The sequence below is a fragment of the Sinocyclocheilus grahami genome, unplaced genomic scaffold (genome assembly GCF_001515645.1).
Source record: "Sinocyclocheilus grahami isolate Dianchi unplaced genomic scaffold, SAMN03320097.WGS_v1.1 scaffold69.1, whole genome shotgun sequence".
NCBI classification, from domain to species: Eukaryota; Metazoa; Chordata; class Actinopteri; order Cypriniformes; family Cyprinidae; genus Sinocyclocheilus; species Sinocyclocheilus grahami.
In genome coordinates, this window is record NW_015505248.1 from 1125229 (window position 1) to 1148276 (window position 23048).

Below are 23048 nucleotides of genomic sequence, written 5' to 3' on the forward strand. Positions count from 1 at the left end.
GAGCAGTTGGGGGTTCGGTGCCTTGCTCAAGGGCACCTCAGTCGTGGTATTGAAGGTTTTCCTGGCCTTGACCCTTTCGCTGTACATTCCCTCCCCCCACCTACAATCCCTGCCGGTATGAGACTCGAACCCGCAACCTTTGGGTTACGAGTCCGACACTCTAACCATTAGGCCATTAGTGTCTCATTCAGCTCGTCTGCTATTTTTTATGTATAGTTTCACAAAACTGAAGTCAAACCATTCTGCTTTTGTTTCAAATGTCGAAATTATACAATCTAATTTAGATTTAAAAACTGCTCATGTTGCATGTATGCAGCATCTTTGTTTGGATCATGATTAAAATGCTGTGGTTGCCTCTAATTTTAAATGGAAAGAGCACAGACAAAGCCTTATTTTGTTTATATGAAGAGATGTATTTTATTTGTGTTACTTATTTATTTGATTTGGTTTGCTTGTTTTAAAATTTCAATTTAGTTTTGTTATTTACATTTACATTATATTTACATTTTGTTATTTAGCAGATGCTTTTATCCAAAGTGACTTACAATTGAGGACAATAGAAGCAATCAAAACCAACAAAAGAGCAATAATATACAAGTGCTAAATTAGTATATTATTATAGTTTTATATTTCAATTTCACAAAGAAACATGCAGCATTTTGTCCAAGCAATAATAAAAGGACACATTTAATTTATAATTTGTCTTAAAGCTCATTTTGTAAAAAAAACAAAACCTGAAATCCAAATCGTGAATCGAATCGTGAGTTGAGTAAATCGTTACATCCCTACATATCTGGTATCATCTTATTGATTTGGTGCCACAGTTTTTTTTTAGTATGACGTACTGTGCAGCCTTAGTCTGCTTAGTGCTTTTTGCTTTCAGTTCCTCAGCAAATGAAAACGGTCTTTTCGTTTTTTGTCAATAACACAGATACACTTCACCAACTCGATCTCCTCAGCCCTGACTGGAAGTCTTTGTATTATTAGAGTTGTCAGCCAAGACAAACATCACTGTTGTTCACACTTTGTGATTTGAGATTCGAACAAACGCCTAACTCAAAATATTAAACTTTTACAGCTCTCTCTGTACTGTTTGTGCTACAGTTATCAGTGATGCCTTACAACATGGGGCTTGTTGAGGTGAGGTGTGTGATATTGTTTTCTAAGTGATCAGACTTCACCTGATGGATGATAAAAGCCCATATACCAGAGTCAAATCTAACGACCAAAATATTGTAGAGACTCAACACCACTCATTTCCTCAAAAATCTAAAAAGCATTTAAGCAAAAAATCTATAGTCAGCACCAGCTCATATCCTTTTTCCTTAGAAAATGTAAAAGACAATCTAGCTAGTGCTGGGCGGTATGACCAAAAATTGATATCACGGTATTTTTCAAAATTATACCGGTTTCACGGTACATGAAGTTTTTTTTTTTCATGCATGACCGGGTGTTAACCATATTTTCTACTGATTGAGAGAGGAAGTACTGCAGTATATTGACTTAGAATGTCATATTTTACTGTCATGATGAGTGAATATTGTCAAAAAATACCACACTAAATAGTGACTAAACACGACCCCTTTTAATATATGTTAACCAGGAGTCACTCTCATTTATAATCACGGCATCGTCTGAAAATCAACATGCATCTACACTAAAGAGCGGCTATGCGGTTGTTATGGCTATATTACTTTTTTGTCTCATGCAGCGCACTGCCTGCGTTTGAGTAACAAACTAAAAAAAAAAAAAAACAAAAAAAGTGCATGTGATATTAACAGACGAACTACGCTCATATTTATAATTCCAAACAGGTGCTAGGAAACACTGTTTTGTACTCATTTATTGACGAGTCGGCTGCGGTGCGGCCAACTGAATGCGCTGCTTCTCTGCCGCTCACTGCACAGAACAGACGCCGAGAGAGGTGACACTTCTCCGGGAAAGTCAGACCTCGCGTTCGCGGGACAGTACTTGCGAAATCTTAGCTAAGGTTTATCCAAAACCTTAAATAGCGAAGGTTTATCCAAAAAATTCGCTAGGTTTGTCAGTATGAATATTCTATGGAAAAAAAGCCGCTAAAAGGGTCTGAAAGTTGCTAAAGTCGCGCTCGTATGTGAGATGCGGGAGCTGATGGCAGGGGGCGGTGGATATTTGTGGAGGTCAATGATCACACTGTGTTTGTCCTTTCAAGTGCATGTTTGCACGCATTTCTTGCTCACATCTTTCCATCCCCCTGCTGTTCTTGTGACAGTCTGCTGTCAGGGGACTGTGAGCAGTAGGAGAGGAGGAATTTCCATATTACTCGAACATACACACAGGTTTTCTTGATACCGTGTAGAATAGAACGCATCAAGATGTGCAGTCTGCTGCTGGGGAGACAGAGGCCTTTTCCAGCCTAAAGATGGATGCAGTTTTTAGAGCCCCTGCTTCATAATGGGCCTCAAACCCAGTGGCTCTTAACCTTTTTGACTCAAAGGCCTCTGTTGTCCAACACAATATTGAAAGGCCATCCAACCCTCCATATAGGTTCAAATATTTCGGTAACATTTTAGATTGGGGAACACTATTTACTATTAACTAGTTGCTTATTAGCATGCATATTATTAGAATTTTGGATGCTTATTAGTTTCTATAAAGCACATATTGATGCCTTACTCTGCATGACCATATTTTAGATCCCTTAATCTTCCCCATACCTAAATGTAACTATTAATAAGCAGCAAATTAGGAGTTTGTTCAGGGAAACTCTTAGTTAATAGTGAATATGTGTTCCCTATTCTAAAGTGTTAGCTGCCAAATTATTGATGCTTCCCTGCTTGTTAAACTGGCAAAATGAGTTTCCTGGTCATGAACTGTGATTTTGAGACGAGAGGTCCATTCTTTTTGTCTGAATTGGTTGATGATTTGACATAATATCAAAACATACATTTGACAGATCCTTTAAGAAACTTAATTTGTTTAAGTGTCTAAAAGCTGTACTTGAATTGGAAATGGTTGCCTGACATAGCTGGGGACTTTTCTGTGATGCCCATGAGGTGACTTGCCTCTTGCTGAGATGTCAAAGGATTGGTAGGGGTCAGGGATGTATTAGGATGGCACTGAGATCCCATAGTTCAATGAGTTCAGGGGCTTTGACACAGTAACATTTACATGCTAATAGAGCAGGACCTGCTGTTAGCATTATGCGTGCATTTAATTGAATAGTTGCTATTGGGGAAGTCGTGGCCTAATGGTTAGAGAGTCGGACTCATAACCCAAAGGCTGTGGGTTCGAGTCTCGTACCGGCAGGGATTGTAGGTGGGGGGAATGAATGTACAGCGCTCTCTCCCACCTTCAATACCACGACTGAGGTGCCCTTGAGCAAGGCACCGAACCCCCAACTGCTCCCCGGGCGCCGCAGCATAAATGGCTGCCCACTGCTCCGGGTGTGTGTTCACGGTTTGTGTGTGTTCACTGCTGTGTGTGTGCACTTTGGATGGGTAAATGCAGAGCACTAATTCCGAGTATGGGTCACCATACTTGGCCACATGTCACTTCACTTTTTTTAGAGGTACGACCCTGATCACTGCGCTTAATGTAGACACACACACGTGCATCTCACTGATACAAGGCTGCATGAGTGTTTCGTGTTGACGTTTGTGTGTGTGTGGTCTGTGCTCTTGTGTATGTGGAGTGCCGGCAGGTGATATTTTTCCTTTGTAGTCTTTGGGATGTAAAATGCATAATTAATGCAGATGAGATATTTAAAGCTCAAGGCCTGGCACTAACCAGTGTCATACATATCTTCTTTCTCTCACTTACTCGTTCTCTCTTTCTTTTTTGTGTACACTAAAAGTTTGGGGTAAGATTTTTTTGTAAGAAATGCACCTCAAAATGTTCCAAAATTTGTTTGTCTGTGCAAATAATTTCACCACAGACTGCTTTGTGAACGAGGGGCAATACATTTGTCACATGAGCACCTGTATGAGAAGTAATATTTGAACATGACGCGACGGTATCCCTATCCCTAGTGCTTAGCTAACGTTTTAACCGTATTTGTGTGCGTGTCGTTTCGTTGAAGCGCATAGCGAACGTTATAGAAGCATTTGTGTGTATGTGTGTCGCTCATCTGTCTTTGCAAATGGGCTGTGAAAACTCTACAAGTTCATAAATGTATCAAATAACCATTCAGAGACATCCTGGTTCATTCTCATAGGTGTTTCTTCTGTTGGAGTCTCTCCTTCATCTGTTTCTGACTCCGGTTCAAACATGTACGGCTTAACACCGGTTATCTCGCTCTCATTCATGTTGCTTCTACCGGCTGTTTTTTTGCTTTAGGTATGCAAAGCAGAGATGTATACCACACGCCCTCTTCTGAAGAGGGGGCGGGAATATGCAGCTCATTTGCATTTAAAGTGATACACACCAAAACAGCTCTTTTTTTAGACACACCCCAAATATGTCATTTTCAACATGTTATAATAAATGATCTGTGGTGTATTTTGAGCTGAAACTTCACAGACACATTCTGGGGACACCCCAAGACCAATATTACATCTTGTAAAAAGGGGCATAATAGTGCCCTTTAAAATGAATTGATCATTAGTTCATGATACCTAATGTATTGTCAATGTTAACAAATTGAACCTTATTATTAGGAGTTTCCACTTTTCCACCTTTATCCTAATTTTAAGATCAAACCCAAATTGTATCATTTCCTGTCCGATTGAGTGCGCCATAAAATGTTTATAATAACTAAGTATTTTTTAACTACAAGCCTGATACTGACACAAAGTTATACATGAAAATGATTTGATCCCTGTCTAAACAGAATTTTATCTATTCATGCATTTTGCATTGATAAAAGCTAGATGGAGTGCAATGAAATCTAACAAAACAGATGTTACAAGATGCGCTTTTAAAAGTTTAATTGTATTTAAATCTTGTCTCGAAATGTGGAGCTCAGCATGAAATGCTGAAAACCATAAACAGTGAGATGCCACAGCTCTGACAGAATCCTGCAAAATTTAACAGTGTTTTTCAGGATGTTCTTTTAGGAATGGACATTTTTCAGGTTGAAATAAAGTGAGATGGATTGTCACTTCTGAAATCTATCTTCTGTCTTCAATCATACAAAAGTTTCTTTTCAAACAGTTTTTATAGTAGAAACAAATTGTAGAAACTCACTGACCGAATTAGTATAAAATGAAGGTTACTTGATATTAATTACATCTATTGAACTGTTGCACAAAAACAATATCACACTCGCAGTCATGCTGTTGTAATGACTGCCTCCAGACAAATCGCAGCCGAACAGAAAACTAGAGTAAATGTTAATGTTCTCTTCATGAGTTTGGTATCGCCTGTGTTGCCTCATCAAAATGTTGAGTCATTGTCTAAAACTGCCTTGGCTCACCCTCACTTGTCTCTCTCCTCTCTCTTCATTTCCCACTCATAGTCTGTGTCGGAACCATAGATGCTGATTCACTATCCAGCCTGAGGACACCAAATAATAAGAAAGTCAGTCACATGATAATGGCCGTTCCACTCTGCACTTCCTGACTAATCTAGGCTAACAATGACCTTGGGCCTGTGCTTACATACACACACTCACAGATGGGTTTCTGGTTTGGGGATACAGAAAAGATTGAGAAGGGAGATGAGACGAGGGAGATGGAGAGAGAAATGAGGTTTGGAAAAGATGGAGATGGAGAGAGAGGAAGACAGAACAAAAGGAAAGGAAATGAGAGAAAGAGAGAGGGAGGGGGTATCGAGGGAGACGGGAGAGAGGTGTGGATGAAAGGAGGGGGAGACGGAGGAGAGGAAGAGGAGATAAAAGATGGAAAAGGTGTGCTGGTGCAGGGAGGGAGGGAGACTGATGGGTTGTATGTGTCTGTGTCTGTGTCTGTGTGTGTGTGTGTGTGTGTGTGTGTGTGTGAAGGCTGCTGTAGATTCTCACTGGGCCGCTCATGCAGGGAATGGGATTTCAGGATTCACTGATTCACTGGCCTAAAGGCCTGTGTGTGTAAGAGAGAGAGAGAGAAAAAGTGTTCTTGTGTGTTTCTGGTGTATGTGCAGTATAAAATAGCTACAAAAGATGCTGTAGATTCTCACTGGGCCGCTCATGCAGGGAATGGGATTTCAGGATTCACTGTCCACTCTGCCTAAAGGCCTGTGTGTGTAAGAGAGAGAGAGAGAAAAAGTGTTCTTGTGTGTTTCTGGTGTATGTGCAGTATAAAATAGCTACAAAAGATACTATGGCTCTGTGACTTCACCATTGGTTTTTATCAAAGATGGGCACTGAGGGATTTCTGCCTCCCAGTCCACATGCACACAGCCTTTCAAAGTCAACATGAAATCTAAATAGACTTTTTTTATACACATAATTTTTTTTTAATGGCTGTTCCTGTTTTCATTCTACACAATTCATTTGTGCATATTCTATAAATGACTTCAGCTGGCGTCACCGACCAGGAGCCCTAACACACCCTTAATCAATAAAAGGCTCATTTCATGATCAATCTATCCCCAGTGGATATGGTAAAGTCCAATTTTTGGTTCTCTCATCAAACTTCCTAATTCAGTTTGAAATAAGGATGCACAATATAGTTGCATTTTTTTCTGATTGCAATTTAAAATGTTTTTCTTAAATCAGTATCAATATGACTATAATTGTTATTGTTATTACTAAATAAAAATATTAACCAAAATAAATATTACTATTGTATTATTTTTCTATAAAAATGTGTATTTATGAAAAAATTATAATTATAGTAATGATAATGATAGTGTTATAAAATAATGTTATTTTACAGTGCAACTTCAAATTACAATACTTATGTAATTTGTATTATTATAACACTAATTATGGCTGTTTTAATGTTTTAATATTAAAGGAGCAAACTTTTGATTTTGTCTGAACACTGCAGGAAGTTCTTGAAGTGTCTCTTTTGTTGACGACAGCTGGCTTATAAGCACTTCTCATTCCAAGTCTGGGAAGATGGTTGGTGCATGTTGTGTTTCCAAATGCATGTTATGAGCAACCCAAACTCAGAGCAGATGCAGAGATGAGTTTGTGTGAAGCAGCATTTACTGTGAACTGAGCTGCTCTGAGACACTGAAAACACTGGATCTTGAGCTCCACATGTGAACACAGTGCCGCACTTCAAAGATGAAGCATATATAATTATTTAATTTAATCACAGACTTTGTGATTTGATAATCTCATATCACAGTTGAAATTTTATTTTTGATATGATTGTGCAGACATAATCTCAAATTTTGGAAGATAGCTTGCAATTCATGTTCACTTTAGACTTTCCCTCTTTAGCTCCGAGTTCTCTGACTCATAATAAATGTTCAGTTGTAAGGACACGCGCGCGCGCACACACACACACACACACACACACACACACACAGAGCTTCTGTTCCTCCCAGCCTCCTCCACACCTGTGCTGTGCCCACTGCTGCCCGTCTGTCATCTGTTATTTATAGAGCATGACTGACCTCAAATCAAACTGACTAAGCTCAGATTGAGGTTTGTTCTCCCAAGATGAGCCTCCATTAGTCTAGTGTCTGTCTCCATCTCTGCTCCTTCTCATTCAGTGTCTCTCTTTTTCTCTTTCTTTCTCACACTGCAAAAAAAATGCTTCTTTCAATCAGTATCAGTGTCTTGTTTAGCAGCAAAATCATTTAAACATCACTCAAACAAGATATATGTACTCAATTGAATTTTTCTTATTCGATTTTTTTTCACAGGGTTCTAGTGTTTTCATAAACATCAAAATAGAAATGAAATCTAGTAAGTGAAATATCGGACTCTACTTGCAGTTTAGAGTTTCAAATAGAGTGCAACAGTGCGGTCCTGAAGTTAAAAAAATCAGCTGTATTTACTCAGTGCAACTTATAACATCCGAGTGACAGATATAACACCAACATGTCAGAAAAAAAACTAAACAAAAACGGAACCACTGAGTTGGAAAAAGGATCACACCCTTGTGTCAGTATTTTGTTGAACCACTTTTTGCTTTAATTACAGCCTTTAGTCTATTGGGATATGTCTCTATTAACTTTGCACATCTAACTTTGCAATATTTGCCCACTCTTCTTTGCAGAACTGCTCAAGTTCTGTTAAATTTGATGGTGAGCATTTGTGGACTGCAGTCATTCCACAGAATTTCAATGGGGATTAAGTCTGAACTTGCTTCTTTCAATCAGTATCAGTGTCTTGTTTAGCAGCAAAATCATTTAAACATCACTCAAACAAGATATATGTACTCAATTGAATTTTTCTTATTCTATTTTTTTTCACAGGGTTCTAGTGTTTTCATAAACATCAAAATAGAAATGAAATCTAGTAAGTGAAATATCGGACTCTACTTGCAGTTTAGAGTTTCAAATAGAGTGCAACAGTGCGGTCCTGAAGTTAAAAAAATCTGCTGTATTTACTCAGTGCAACTTATAACATCCGAGTGACAGATATAACACCAACATGTCAGAAAAAAAACTAAACAAAAACGGAACCACTGAGTTGGAAAAAGGATCACACCCTTGTGTCAGTATTTTGTTGAACCACTTTTTGCTTTAATTACAGCCTTTAGTCTATTGGGATATGTCTCTATTAACTTTGCACATCTAACTTTGCAATATTTGCCCACTCTTCTTTGCAGAACTGCTCAAGTTCTGTTAAATTTGATGGTGAGCATTTGTGGACTGCAGTCATTCCACAGAATTTCAATGGGGATTAAGTCTGAACTCTGACTAGGCAATGCAAGGACATTCACATGTTTCTCCTTTAACCACTGTTTGGTCAGTTTTGCTGTGTGCTTTAGGTCATTGTCATGTTGGAAGGTAAACTATAAAAAAAGCTATAAAATGCTGCCTTCGGAGGACGCATCCCAAGGTAGGAATGCATCAAGGCATGTCCGAATCCAAAGTTAGCTTCACTTCCTGTCTCATGAGATACTTTCATCTGATTGATTTTTTTTATGTATCCTTCGCTGCCTTTGATATCCCACAATCCTGTGCATTCCATTCCGTGATGGTTGAGCTAAAAGATAAAGATGGCATCTGAAAGTTTTGGTGGTCAGTTTGTGTGTAAATGTATATTTGAATTGAATGGAATTGTAGATTAGAAGCCTGTCCGAAATCAGTTTCATGAGGTGCCTTCGTGCAAAAACGCTGCCTGCAAAGTCATTGCCTGATAGGGCAGCAAGTCAGCTGCCTAGGCTTTCAGACGCAGCCTTTGTGTGCCATCGAGAAGGTGATTAGCTACACCTGATTGAGTTTACAAGTCATTTTTAGGAGGTGGTGATCCTTTTTCCACCTCAGTGATTGATTTTTATTATTTTTTTTCAGACATGTTGTTGGTGTTATATCTTTCAATTGGATGTAATGAGTTGCACTGAGTAAATACAGCTGGATAAAACAAAAACTGTGTCCGTCTTCATTTCAGGCTACAAAGCAACAAAATGTGATTATTTTAAAGGGGGGTGATTCTTTTCTATACCCACTGTATACACAATATAATATATAAAACACATTTCTCTATCATTTTTAATTTGGTCAATAATGTCATTTGCAATGCTTATGTCATTTGCCCTCATTAAAGCTGTTAAGCACACTGTCTTGTACCTTTGTCTTTTTGTCTGATTTTAAAATGTTTTGCCTCAAATTCAGTGACTTCTCTGTGAAGTGTGTGTATGTGAAGTATGTGTATTCTGAGGTCATCTTATTATGCATAATTGTGCTGCCTACCTTATAGAACAGGCTGATGACTAGGATTCAAAACGGCAGTCTGCGTTTATGACTGATTGTTTGTGAAAGGTTGTTTATGAGCAGTTAATGTTCTTCTCAGTTTGGAGATTGTGTGTTTGATCTAGACAGCTATGAGTTGTTTGATTTCCCCACACAGATGTATCATCTGAAGAATACATTCCAGATTTTATAAAGATGCGAGTGTGTTTGCGTGCACGAGACCTCGGCTAATCAGTGTGCACCGTTGGAGGGGAAGTTTCTGTGGTGATGGAGGCGTGCATCAGATGCTGGACTGTATCAGCAGCTTGCGGTTAATGAAGAGCGGTGGAGTCCCTGATGGGAGGTGGAATAATGTCCCCTGATTTGGACAGCCAATCGAGGGGAGGAGGAAGTGAGAGAAAGTCTTTATTTTAAATATATAAAGGAGATAGAAATGGCATCAGAAAGTAAACAGATTAGAAGAAATATTTACAGAGGCACCGGAAATGAAGAGATTAATTTTATATAGAGTGAAATAAAGAACTGAGAAATGGAGGAGAGAGGTGGGGGGCCGTTTCAGTTGCCCTGCAGGAGGTGGAAAATGCAGTGATTTGCTTTGGTGCTGTAAGTTAGCACACTCTGGCCTGGCAGAGTAAGTGCTGCTTGTATTAAGATGTTTTTTCTGCAGTGTTAAAGCACAAAGAACGCACATATATATGCCATACATGCATTAATGTACCATAACACCTTTAATTAGACCCTCACAGACCCTCTTTGCCCTTTAAATCAAGTCAACTTTATTTATATAGTGCTTTATACAATACAGATTCTGTCAAAGCAGCTTTACAGTGTCAAACAGGAAAACAGTTTGTCAATACAAGAGGACATCAACAAACAGTCGATTTTTCAGTTAAAGTCAGTTAATTGATGAATCAGTGATGTCGTCATTCAGTTCAGCTCTCTTCCAATAGTCTATGTGCGATCAGTCAAGTGTCCCCAACTAAGCAAGCCAAAGGCAACAGTGGCAAGGAACCAAAACTCAATCGGTGACAGAAATGGAGAAAAACCTTAGGAGAAACCAGGCTCAGTCGGAGGGTCAGTTCTCCTTTGGCCAGAAAAAACCAGCATGGTGTGGTTTAATTCCAGGCTGCAACACAGGTCATATTGTGCAGAGGACTTGTCTGGTTCCTGTGGTCTTGTGCCGATGGTCATCGAGGTGACGAAGTCTTCGCAAGGGATCTGTCTCTGGGGCTCATCTAGTTGATATGGTCTCTGCTGACATTCAGGGCTGTAGAGGTCATCTCTAGGTGCTGTTCCACCATCTGGTCTGGATGTAGACTGGATCTGGGTGGCTATGGTGACCTCAGAATAAGAATGAAACAGACTAATATTAGCGTAGATGCCATTCTTCTTACAATATAACGAGTACATCAGGTTTTATGGTAAGTGTTCCTGGTTCCGGTTGACCTAAATAATGCAGCCTAACAATCCTTTAACGGATTTGAATTATAGAAATGGGATAGTGTGTTATGTGTGTGCCAGGTTAAAGAGATGGGTCTTTAATCTAGATTTAGACTGTGTCTGCCTCCCGAAAAACGCTAGGTAGATTGTTCCAGAGTTTGTGCTCTATATAGGAAAAAGATCTGCTGCCCGCAGTTGATTTTGATATTCTAGGTATCAAATGGCCAAAGTTTTGAGATTGCAGTGGACGTGAAGGACTATAATGCAATATGAGCTCGCTTAAATACTAAGGAGCTAAACCATTCAGGGCTTTATAAGTAATTAGCAAGATTTTAAAATGTATACTATGCTCATTAGGGAGCCAGTGCAGAGTTGACAGAAGCGGGCTAATATGGTCATGCTTCTTGGTTATAGTAAGAACTGTAGCTGCTGCATTTTGGAACAGCTGGAGTTTATTAAGCGCACAGAGCAACCACCCAATAAAGCATTACAATAATCTAACCTTGAGGTCATGAACGCATTAATTAACGTTTATGCATTTGACATTGAGTGCATAGGCTGTAATTTAGATATATTTATAAAATGGAAGAATGCAGTTTTACAAATGCTAGAAACATGGTTTTCAAAGGAAAGATTATCAAGCAGCACACCTAAGTTCCTAACTGATGATGAAGAACTGACAGAGCAGCCATCAAGTGTTAGACAGTGTTCGAAGTGATTACATGTGGAGGTTTTTGGTCCAATAATTAACACCTGTTTTTTTTTTCAGAATTTAGCAGTAGGAAATTATGAATCATCCAGTTTTTTTATATCAACTATGCATTTCGTTAGTTTTGCGAATTGGTATGTTTCGTCGGGCCGTGAATAAATACAGAGCTGAGTATCGTCAGCATAACAGTGAAAGCTAACATAATGTTTTCTGATGATATCTCCCAAGGGTAGCATGTAAAGCATGAAAAGCAGCAGTCCTAGTACTGAGCCTTGTGGTACTCCATACTGTTCTTGTGATCGATATGATACCTCTTCATTCACTGCTATGAATTGATGACAGTCAGATAGGTAAGATTGGTCACACTTTATTTTAAGGTCCAATTCTCGCTATTAACAAACAATTAACTACGACTTTTGCCTCAAACTCATAATTTGCTGTATATTAATAGTTAGTCAGGTAGTTGTTAAGTTTAGGTGTTGGGTTGGATTAGAGCTGTAGAATATGGTCATGCAGAATTTATAAATACTAATAAACAGCCATTATGTTAATAATAGGCATGGTAATAAGCAACTACTTAATAGTGAGAATTGGTCCCTATACTAAAGTGTTACCGTAAGATTTGAACCATGCCAATGCAAATCCACTAATGCCAACATAATTTTGTAGTCTACTCAAAAGAATGTTGTGGTCAATATTGTCAAACGCAGCGCTAAGAGAGAAATACTACCATGATCGGATGATAAGAGCAGGTCATTTGTAACTGATGAGAGCAGTCTCAGTACTATGATTTTTGACAGAAAAGGGAGATTTGTCTATAATTAACTAATTCTCTAGGATCAAATTGTGTGTTTTTTTTAATGAGAGGCTTAGTAGCAGCCAGTTTGAAGGATTTTGGGACATATCCTAATGACATTGACAAATTAATAATATTCAGAAGAGGATCTATGACTTCTGTCGTGTCAGTTCCAAACTTGTATGACTTTTTTTCTTCTTTGGAACACAAAAGATGTCTTAATGTCTCTTTGTTGTTTTTATCCATACACTGAAAGTCAATGGGGTCCAATGTTGTTTTGACTTTGAAAATGTCTTATTCGTGTTCCACTGAAAAAAGAAAGTCAATGCAGCTTTAGAACGACAAGAGGGTGACTACCGAATTTTCATTGTTGGGTTAACTATCCTTTTAACTATCACATCGGCATTCCTGATGCACAGGAGACTGAACAATGCAGTTAGTGGCACCCATTAACCACTAGCTGCTAAGTACAGCCTGTAATATAGTGTTAAATCAGCTCTTCTTTCCCCCAGCACCAGCTTCATCTCTGCCTTCACCTTTCAACAACACATCTGCCTCCAGCCCCCACCACTGGCAGCCCTAATGCGACAAGAGCCACGTGTATGAGAGCGAGAGAATGAAGGGTGCCCTAAATGAGCAGTGTCCTCTGACAAACAACACTCCTTACCTTAACTAGATATCTCCCTCCCCCACCATCTGCTCAGTCACCCTGCAGGAACCCAGTTTAGTTTCACACCGAACGCAATTGCATGCACACGCACACCTGCAAACAGCCGATCGATAGCAGTGCCGCAGGGAGCCTGATCAATATTGGCTGAATTAGGAGTAGCGGGAGAGCGACAAACTAGCCGAGACCGTTTCCCGGCGTATATTGGCATCAAGGGAGGCTGCACAGCTTACTCTGTCTAAAATGTGTTTTTGTATGATGCGTTTGTGTGACATTCATTTGCATCTTAAACACACAAGAGCTCTCATGAAATCCACTTGCGTCCACTTACGCAGTCATCCTGTTCATTTAAGGTGTTGGATGCAGAACCGAAGCACAAAGACATTGTAAAGAACATTTTGTCCTAGTGGGTTTGAAGCCTTGTTTCTAAACCTGCCGCTGGAGGCAGAATATTAGCAAGGTTTCAGAGTAATGAAAGCATGAAGGCACTATGTGGGAATCATAATTAGATCTGCAACAGCTTTTAGGCGTTCGGTTGAGGAAATGAGTGCTAAGATTTCTCAAGCTTTGAGGAGTTTTTTATGATAAAGATAAGCGTTTATGAAAAGTCTTAATTAAAACTTTATTGCCGATGGACGGGTGACGCGGCTGTTGCCTTTATGCATCTGTTTGTGTGAGGCAGGGGGAGCAAGATAAGATCTCAGAAACCTGACTAGGATGTTGCACAGCCATATTTGAATACGTCTGAACGCACACATAAAGGCATGTAGTTACAATTCCCGATTTGGTCGGAAAAGTCCCCCTTCTGAGCGACAGGAACCGAGGCCTGTGAAAACGTCAAATCCAATTACTTTATGCAAAGTGGGATTGGTTGTATTTTTATTAAGAACAAAATAAAACTTGCGTTCAAAAATATTAACAGCACATCATACAGAAATAGCAGATTGCTTTCATGTGGCAAGAGCAAATGAGTTTTGGAGAACGTGTCAGAGGCAACTCGACAGAAAGTGCATCAAAAAAGTGCATCTGAAAGTGCCTCCTCTGAAAGCCAGCAAAGAACTTCTAAGAGCCTTTTTTCTTTTAATTGTTTCACCGTCTCTCTGATCCCCTCCTACTGCTATCTCCCATAATTTATTTCTTTTAATTAGCCATCGTTTACAGAGTCTGACTGCATTCTCAAACATGTTTTGCATTTATCTCTGGGCCTGTCTGCGTCACAGCAGACCCTAGTATAGGGTCATCTCCCATAACACTGGCTATGCCTAAATCTCTTCCCCTCCTGACCCACGGCCTGATGAGAAATTTGTGCCAAGAACCTTTAGTGTTTTTCATAAATTAAATGTAAAGTGTGTATATTTTTTTTTAATGAAATGCTTTCTCCTGTCCTTGGTCAGTGTGGAGAGAATGTCATTTGTATGTTGACTTCCCAAATTTTTGAGACATCTGACATGTCAACTTCTGGCAAAGGCTGGGAATCGATACACATTTCCCAATTTAATTTAGATTCAAATTCTGATTTCCAAGCTCTTTATTTGATTTAGATTCACCACTGGAAACCAAGATAACTTGTTTTTGATTTAGTAACCACTCAAATTTGAGTTTATTCAATGAAGGATTCATTGGACAGATTACATTTTTGAATGGTTCATTAGAAGGAACCAAACAAAAGAGTCATTTTTTGTGAGTTGGACTACATTGATTGTGCTTCCCTCACTAAAAAGAACCATTTCATGAGTCATTTGTTTGATGAATCGTCAGCCCAAGGGTCTGATTCACAATGGTGGCATAAGGTCATACAGATTAGCATACCATCTGAGTAGTTACTACATTTGATGAGAAGCAACCCTTTGTTAATGTTAATATTGAATATTGTATTCAGTATATGAATGTGTGTAGTATTAATGAAATATGGACATACTACATACTACTATGGTTAATGCTGACTTTGTCATGTGATCCATGCTAGTGTTGGGTGATATGGTCATTTTTCAAATCGTCATATCACCAGCCCGTGAGATTGCCGATACATGATATTATCGTGTGTGTGGGTGGGGGCAAGAGAGAGACTCTCTATACTTATCATAGGCTATTTCATAACTATCTGGTGTTTTAAACTGCGTGGGTGCGCGAGAGAGCTTATGAAAGCACCAATAATTGAAATAATATACTTTCAAACATACTGATAAACTAACATGTTAAATATAAAAAAATATATTTAATACCGCTATTTCATATATATTCGGATAAAACAGTCATACATCGCTATTAGGACCGCAAGTCCTATGACAAGTTTGCTGCATCAGAGCACGAAAGTTAAAACATCAAAAGTAGATTTATTTTTAGTTTAACACTAAATATTGGACATAAATGAACATGTTAAATATAAAAGTATTTAAAACTTAAATACATATATTCATATATGTATTTAAAGTTCATATATTTGGAGTAAAGTTAAATTGAACAGATACATCAGTCATACAGCGCTCAGGACCGTGCGCCCCATGACGAGCCCAACGCGCCGCCACAGAAACAAGAATGAAATGCATTCTAACATAACTGTGGCATTAAACTCAGTTAGTGAGGGCTCGGTTAAAATATTGCACATATATAGGCCGTTCAGATGAGCCTAATATCATCTTGACTATCGACAAAGACATTGCTATCGTCAATATCTCTGACTATCGTCGATACTATCGTCTATGGGCACAACCTTAACCACCGTATTGGCTTGAGGTGTGAGTGAAGTGGCTCTGGGGGTTCAGACAGCCCTCACTGAGCTTCATATATACTTTAGTGAGGGCATCATCATTAACCTCAACATCTCAGCCCATCCACTCAGAATTCACATTAGCCGATATACAGGCCAGAGTGATGTCAAGATAAAAGGTGAGGGAGAGAGCGAGGACGTGGGGTTTTCTGGGAAGATGAGGGTGCAGGCAACCTTTAGAGAATGAGATCACACAGCAGGAGGGCCGTGATAACACACACACACACACCTGCAATTCAGAGGATGTGCCGCAAATAGATTTACGCTGAGTTGTAATGCTAGTCATTCACAAAATTCTACACATACCATTTTACCAACATAAAAATGGTTGGTCTATATAATTTGTTTCTATTTTTCAGTGTTACTTTTATGCGATATTTTCCAGTCCTTTTTGTTTTTTTGTCAACTTAAAATTTAGAATTTAAATCTGATAATTATTGTTATGATGTGCCTTTTTCATCTTGTCTTTGTTGACAAACAAGTACCTTTGTCAGTGTTAAAGGAAACGAGACAAAAAATGTGCACCATGTCAACATTTTGTGATGAAAATACACTACTGTTGAAAGGTCAGTAAGAATTTTTTTTTATTTTAAATTTTTTATAAAGTGTTCTCTTATGCTCAACAAGGTTGTTTGTTTTATCGAAAATACAGTAAACGTGAAATATGATTACAATTTAGAATAACTGAAAATTAAAAAAAAATTATTTTAATAAGAAAATTTACTTTACAAAATTAAAAAATAACTTTGTTTTAATATATTATATTAATTATATTATTTAAAAAAAAAAAATTACTGACCCCAAATTTTTGAGTGGCTCTATATGATGAGAAAAAATAACACCGCAAGATATTAGCAGTAGACTGACAGTATTTAAAAATAAAAATAAATAATTGATTCAAATAATCCAGTCATATGCTGCTGTTTGACTCGCTTGAGTGTCTTTTAGTTAGTGTTCATTTTAGTTAGTGTTCAACCACTTCAAATAATTAAAAGGAAAAAAATTATATTTAAAATGTAATTTTATATTGTGATATGATGCACAAACTAAAAGACATTTTGGTTTAAATACAAAAAAAAAAAATTATTACAAATTTATTTTACTATTTGTTTTGTGTGTGTGTGTGTGTGTGTGTGTGTGTGTGTGTGTGTGTGTGTGTGTGTGTGTGTGTGTGTGAAAATTGACGTTGCTCTCAGCTCCAAATAAGAGTATATAGCTCAGATGTTTAAAACATGCAACCGTGTTCTGAAAAATCTATGCTGAAAAAGCAAAAAATGTCCCCAGGTTCAGTCTGGGCCTGACCATCAGTCTGTCATTCGTCCTGTATCTCAGAGTTTTCAAGCTTCAGCTGCATCGAGCTGCAGCGGTGCCCTTGTGCCGCAGGAAGTCCAGACTCAGAGAGAGCGTGTGGATTAACAGCTGATTAAAGTGGAATTTGAATAAAGTAATCCGTGATGTAAGTGCCTGTGCTGATTACGAGCCGAAGACTCCTCAGGCCACCCCAGTTTAGATCCCTGATAAGCACAATGATGAACTATAATTAATGATAAGCATATTAAATGATAACCGAGTCTTGTTTTCTCCCCCCATGGCACAGGCCTGAGTCTCTTCATTCTGTGCATCCGCTGGCAGATGTTGCCACGCTTCCATTAACTGCTGGCTGTGGTTACAGCTGCTTTAATTACTGGAAACTGAATGAGTTTGACGGCTTATCTTGTTCTGTAACAGGGGTTTAATTTATTACATCCACCTTTAGTTTTTGGTGACTAAAGCCCATAACGCTGCTCGGTCAGTCAGATTAGAAGTTTGGCACTAATTGTTGTAAAATATTAAATTGGTTTGCATTGTATAAGTAGGTAGCCTAATTATTAGTTATTGTGTGCAGCAATGGGAACTGGTCTAACAAGCATTCAAAGCACTTCTGGTAGTTTTCTCACCTGTCTTTCTGTTTCACGTTGTGGTTTCACTAATAATTAATACCCCTGCCCTGGGCTCTGTGGAGCGAGGGCTTGGTCCACTCATGAGCTCAAGAACACACTGTACTTTCAGCAGAGAGCTTCCTTCAACTATCATTATTTCTGTGCATCTCTTCAATTCCTCAAGATTCCAGATACCCTTCTCTCCATATTTATTTTTTATTTGATCTTCTAATCATTCTTCTAATCTTCTGATGATGATCTTCTAATCATTTGTAATCTAGAGTTTGTTACTTTTTTTTTTCTTTTATATTTCACAGACAAGAAAACACTATGTAGGTATTTTGTTTCTTTATGGTGTTGTGCTGTATTGTTTTGTGTCTTGTCCATTTTGTTGAATCCCTTGCAATATTGTACCATTTAAGCCATTGTTTCTGTTCTTAGTTATTGATAATAACTAAGCCTATTAATAGGTAATAATTATAATTATTGTAAAACTATAAATTAATGAGGATTCGATTTATTTTAAAGTGGTTTCAGTAGTGGTTAATAAAAAGTTGCCAGTTTTAATGTACAGTAGAATAATACATGTTTTTATGGTAGAAACTATGGTTATGGTAAAAAAAAAAAAATTTAAACCCAAAGGCTGTCTTTAAATATTGTTTTTGATGTCTTGTGAAACAATTATTTATTTTTGTTTTATTTAGCCTACGGTTATTATTTCTTTAACCCAAAGTTTTTTATTTTTTATTTTTTTGTGATGTTTACTTTATTTAATTCTATTTTTATATTTTTAATTTTAATTTTACATTTACTTTTCTTTTTCTTTATTTGTATTTTATTTTACTTCACATTATTTAAGTATTTTTCTCTGCTTTGCTCATTTATTCACTTTTTATTTTACTTATTTATATACTTATTTATTTTTCTTCCATTTCACTATATTTTTCTACGTTGGTTGTGTTCAGCTCAATTTGGTTTGAATATTTCACACGTCTTCCTCCTTGATAATCACCTGCACACGGTTTAAAAAACTGCATTGATCATTTCTTGGTCTTTCAGCATCTACAAAAATAACATAACAGTCCATGAATGCAAAATAGGTGACAGACTTATATCTCCCTCTCTGATATTCATAGCTGCAATGCAAGTTATGAGTGCCCAACCAAGTACATTCAGCTTTGAATCAGTCCAGAACGAAGTGTAGAACGAGTCTCTGTTCATAGCGCCTGAGCGCACATGAGCATCTCCCTCTGATCCTGTTTGCATGGCGCAGATGCGTTGAGTGTGAGGGAATGTGACCCAAATGGAATTATTCTTCCATCAAAGGGAAGTATCCATGAATTAGAAATGACCTTGATTGGAGAGGCCCCAGAGACAGAACTCCACATTTCAAGCAATTTCACACCTGTTCGCTGAATGGCTTTCGAGAGTGATGGAGGCAGTGAGGAAAGGCTGAGAGAGAGGATGAGATGGACTGAAAGAGGTGTTGGAGGAGTTTAGAAGTAATGATTAGATATGTATAAATAAAAGCATAGCGTGAAGAAAAAGCAGAAAACTGTATCCTACTTGTCAAATTGTGCATCAGTGTTATGTTAGTGTTATTTATATATTACATTTACATTTAATCACTTAGCAGACGTTTTTATCCAAAGTGACTTATTATTATTATTATAGCTTTATTAATATTCGGATGTTTAATAATATTTAATGTATTTATTTAAATATTTGATCATATTTATTAATATTAGCTTTTATTTTCATTGTTATATTTTTATATTTAAATTACATTTCAGTAGTATAGTAGTATTTCGTATTTCTTTTAATTATTTGTAATATTTTGGTATTAAATAATTCATTTTGACCTGCTCACCTCATTAATATAAAATACTTTAAAAATTAAATTCGTCCCTTGAGGCTAAAGGGACCGTTGCTGTGTGGCCCCAGATCTTCCCAAAGTTGGCTATCCCTGTTTTACAAGGTGTGATGTGTGTGCCATAAGCCTTTGTATTTCAGTTTATCTGTCTTGTGAATGTTGTGTTCGCTTCTCAGCCTGTTGTGTTTCCATCATCTGAAGCACAAATACATTCTTGAAGGATTTCACCTTCAAAGTCGTCTTCAAAGTCTGCGTGTGTCAAAGTAAACAAATAATAGAGCACCTAAGCCCTCAATTCATACATAATTCAACCAAAGCCAAACGTTTTAAGATTACGGATTTCAATCATAGAGGTGAATAAAAATTGTGAATTTTTTTTTTTTTGCGAAGGGCAGCTATACATCACATTCCTGCCTATGTGTGTCTCTGCATGTGTACTACAATAAAAAAGGTCACAAGTGAAAGACTTGGCCTTGTACACAAAAGCTGACATGCAAGGCTGGAGAAGCTTTTCATCGCTAAAAGATTAAGATTCAATTCACTTTAATTCAATTTCCAACCTTTTCTCAAGAGCTTAGGACCCAGTGGTGTATAAAACACCCTTCTGATAGCTTTCATAATTCGGGAGCTTGTCAAATTATGAACGATCGATGTAATTTCTGCATTTGATGGCTTTGGAATCAGTAGCGTTTTTTTCATTAGGCAACTATTTATTTTTTTAGCCCACAGTTGAATGGACCCGAATCTCAAGCTCACTGGAGAGCAGCACATTTCTTTTTCCCCATTTAATCCTCTACCCACGATGCACCTGGCTAGACACTTCACCACAAACCCTGCCTGCAGATGCTCATTAGAGTGCTTGTGTCGGCTCTGTCCTGTTTTTCAATCGCTCAAATCCAATTTTTTGCCAAAAACAATTGCGCAATGATGACGTTAAGTGACACATCTAGACAAATTCACATTTATCATTCTCTTTTATTGTGCTAATAAGGCAGATGTCAGATACTGGTGGTTTTATTCAGATTTGACAGCACAGTCTGGCTGGGTCTGTGTTTGTTCTGATGGGTTTTGCCCTTTTGTCTTCCCAGTCTTTTGCCTCCCCCTCAAGAAAAACGCAACCCAATGCTGTCCTCTTGAGTTTGCTTGTATGTTTGTGTATATATGTGAGGGTGTTTTTGCGTTGAATGAGGTTTTAAAAGGCCTCCGTCTGGCTTTGATCCAGGCTTTAACCCAGAGCCTATCGATCGGCCGTTCAGACCGGATTACGGTTAGTCTTCTCAGCCCGAGATGCCTCTATCTGCCTGTCACAAATCACAGGCCTCAAGAGCGCCTTTGAACTGCATCTCCAAAGTGGCATGGTCAGTCGACACCTGTGAGGTGCAGTCGGGCGTCAGTCAGGCAATGAACAAATAGAGCCAGTGAGCTATTTCGCATTGCATTATCTATTCATACAATTTGCAGCGCAGGATGTTCAGAGCCGTCAAAGTGCCCGACTAGCAAAGATAAAACACAGAAGCTGTGTATACATCATATCTGAAGGCTGTTTTTTGTGAAGAACAGCATTCGAATCAGAACAACAACTGGTGGCCTATTAGGCTGATGCTCACATTCGGAATTGTGATCTCAGGAAATCTTCTCGCTAACACTCTTTCATTTCTCTCTTTTTTGTCTCCCTTCATCCTAGAAAAGAGAGGACAACCAGACAGATTCCAGAATCAGTCCTAAGAAGAGTGCAGAGCCTGCCATCGACCTGTTAGGCCTCGGTAAGACATGAATAATTGATTACTCGTCTCATTGCTGATCAGGGAATCTGATATGTCTAAGATAAGCTGGAACAAAAAGACATTTTACACCAAAAAAAATTAAATGGTGGAAGGTAGTGAAATGGAAGCACAATTTGTGCACTTAACATGTGTCATTGACTAATCAAATGGGATTTTACAGACAAATCAATCTTACAGAGTTTACTTTGTGTAGTGATGTGTGATATATTCATCCTTTTAAGTCATGTGACCTTTCCGCTCATCCACCATATTTATGGCCAACAGCAGGGCAAAGTGTTGGTGGTGAATACAAAAACAAATGAACAGAGATGTTCTCTGAAGGTTTGCGGATTCAATGCATAAATGTGCGTCAGTGTTTGGTTTGCTAGAGTCTAGGGTTGTGCTGATAGAAAATTGTATCATGTATCGATGATAGTCAGAGATATCGACAATAGCTGATGCCGTTGATGATTTCAGCATGATGCTTGGCTGGTTTTCCCATTAATGTATTATTATTATTATTATTAACAGTGGCACGGGAAGTAGGGTGCTATTGGTGCTGCAGCAAAAATGGCAAAAGTGTGCAGTAAAAACCATAATACTGTGAAATGTTCAAATGTAAAAATGTGGGATTTTTAAAATATTTTTGAATGAAGCTTATGCTCATCAAGGTTGCATTTTTTTATCAAAATATAGTATAATATATTAAAATAGTAATATAGCAAAATATAGTAAAAGCAGAAATATTGTGAAATATTATTTAAATTTAAAACAACCATTTTCTATTTTAATATATTTTGAAAAATTATTTTACATTTTAAATTACATTTAAATGACATGTGATGGAAAAGCTGTTACTGGCCATTACTCCAGTCTTCAGTGTCACATGATCCACTAAACTCAAAATTAATATAAATTTTACCGTTCATTTTAGAGCTGTGATGCCTAAATTCAGTTGTAGCATTTAAAATGATTGGTCTTAGTTTTTAATGTTTTATTTTTTTAATTTATCTAGAGAACATGGTATCTCTGTTTCTTTTTTCTTTTCTTTTTTTATTGACCAGCAAGTACTCAGGACAACGTGTTGCTGTACACCTAAGTGACATGTTTTAATGTCTGTGTTAAGGCTTGGATAGTGGAACACACGGACTTCTATTACAGTCTAGATGAAGGTTCAGGGAAGCACACTGCTAGTTCAGTCCTGGCGGTATTGATCAGGCCAGCAACTCGAGCCCTTGAGATGACCAAACACAATTGATGTTATATTACTTTCTGGGAAATGAAAGTTTCTATTTACTGCCCTGGAGCTTTCCTTTGTCGCTCTTACTTGTTTTTATCACTCTCTCTCTCTCTCTCTTATTCGATATTTCTCACTCTCT

At 37.9% G+C, this 23048-nt stretch overlaps 1 protein-coding gene across 3 annotated transcripts in view; it reads left to right on the forward strand.

Moving 5' to 3' along the window:
* LOC107585328 (stromal membrane-associated protein 1-like) overlaps positions 1-23048 on the forward strand; it is a 113258-nt gene that overhangs the window by 63236 nt on the left and 26974 nt on the right. For all 3 annotated transcript variants that reach the window (XM_016272326.1, XM_016272324.1, XM_016272325.1), the window contains one exon: positions 21591-21669. In XM_016272326.1, coding sequence (XP_016127812.1) covers positions 21591-21669 — 79 coding nt within the window. The remainder of the gene's footprint in view (positions 1-21590; positions 21670-23048) is intronic.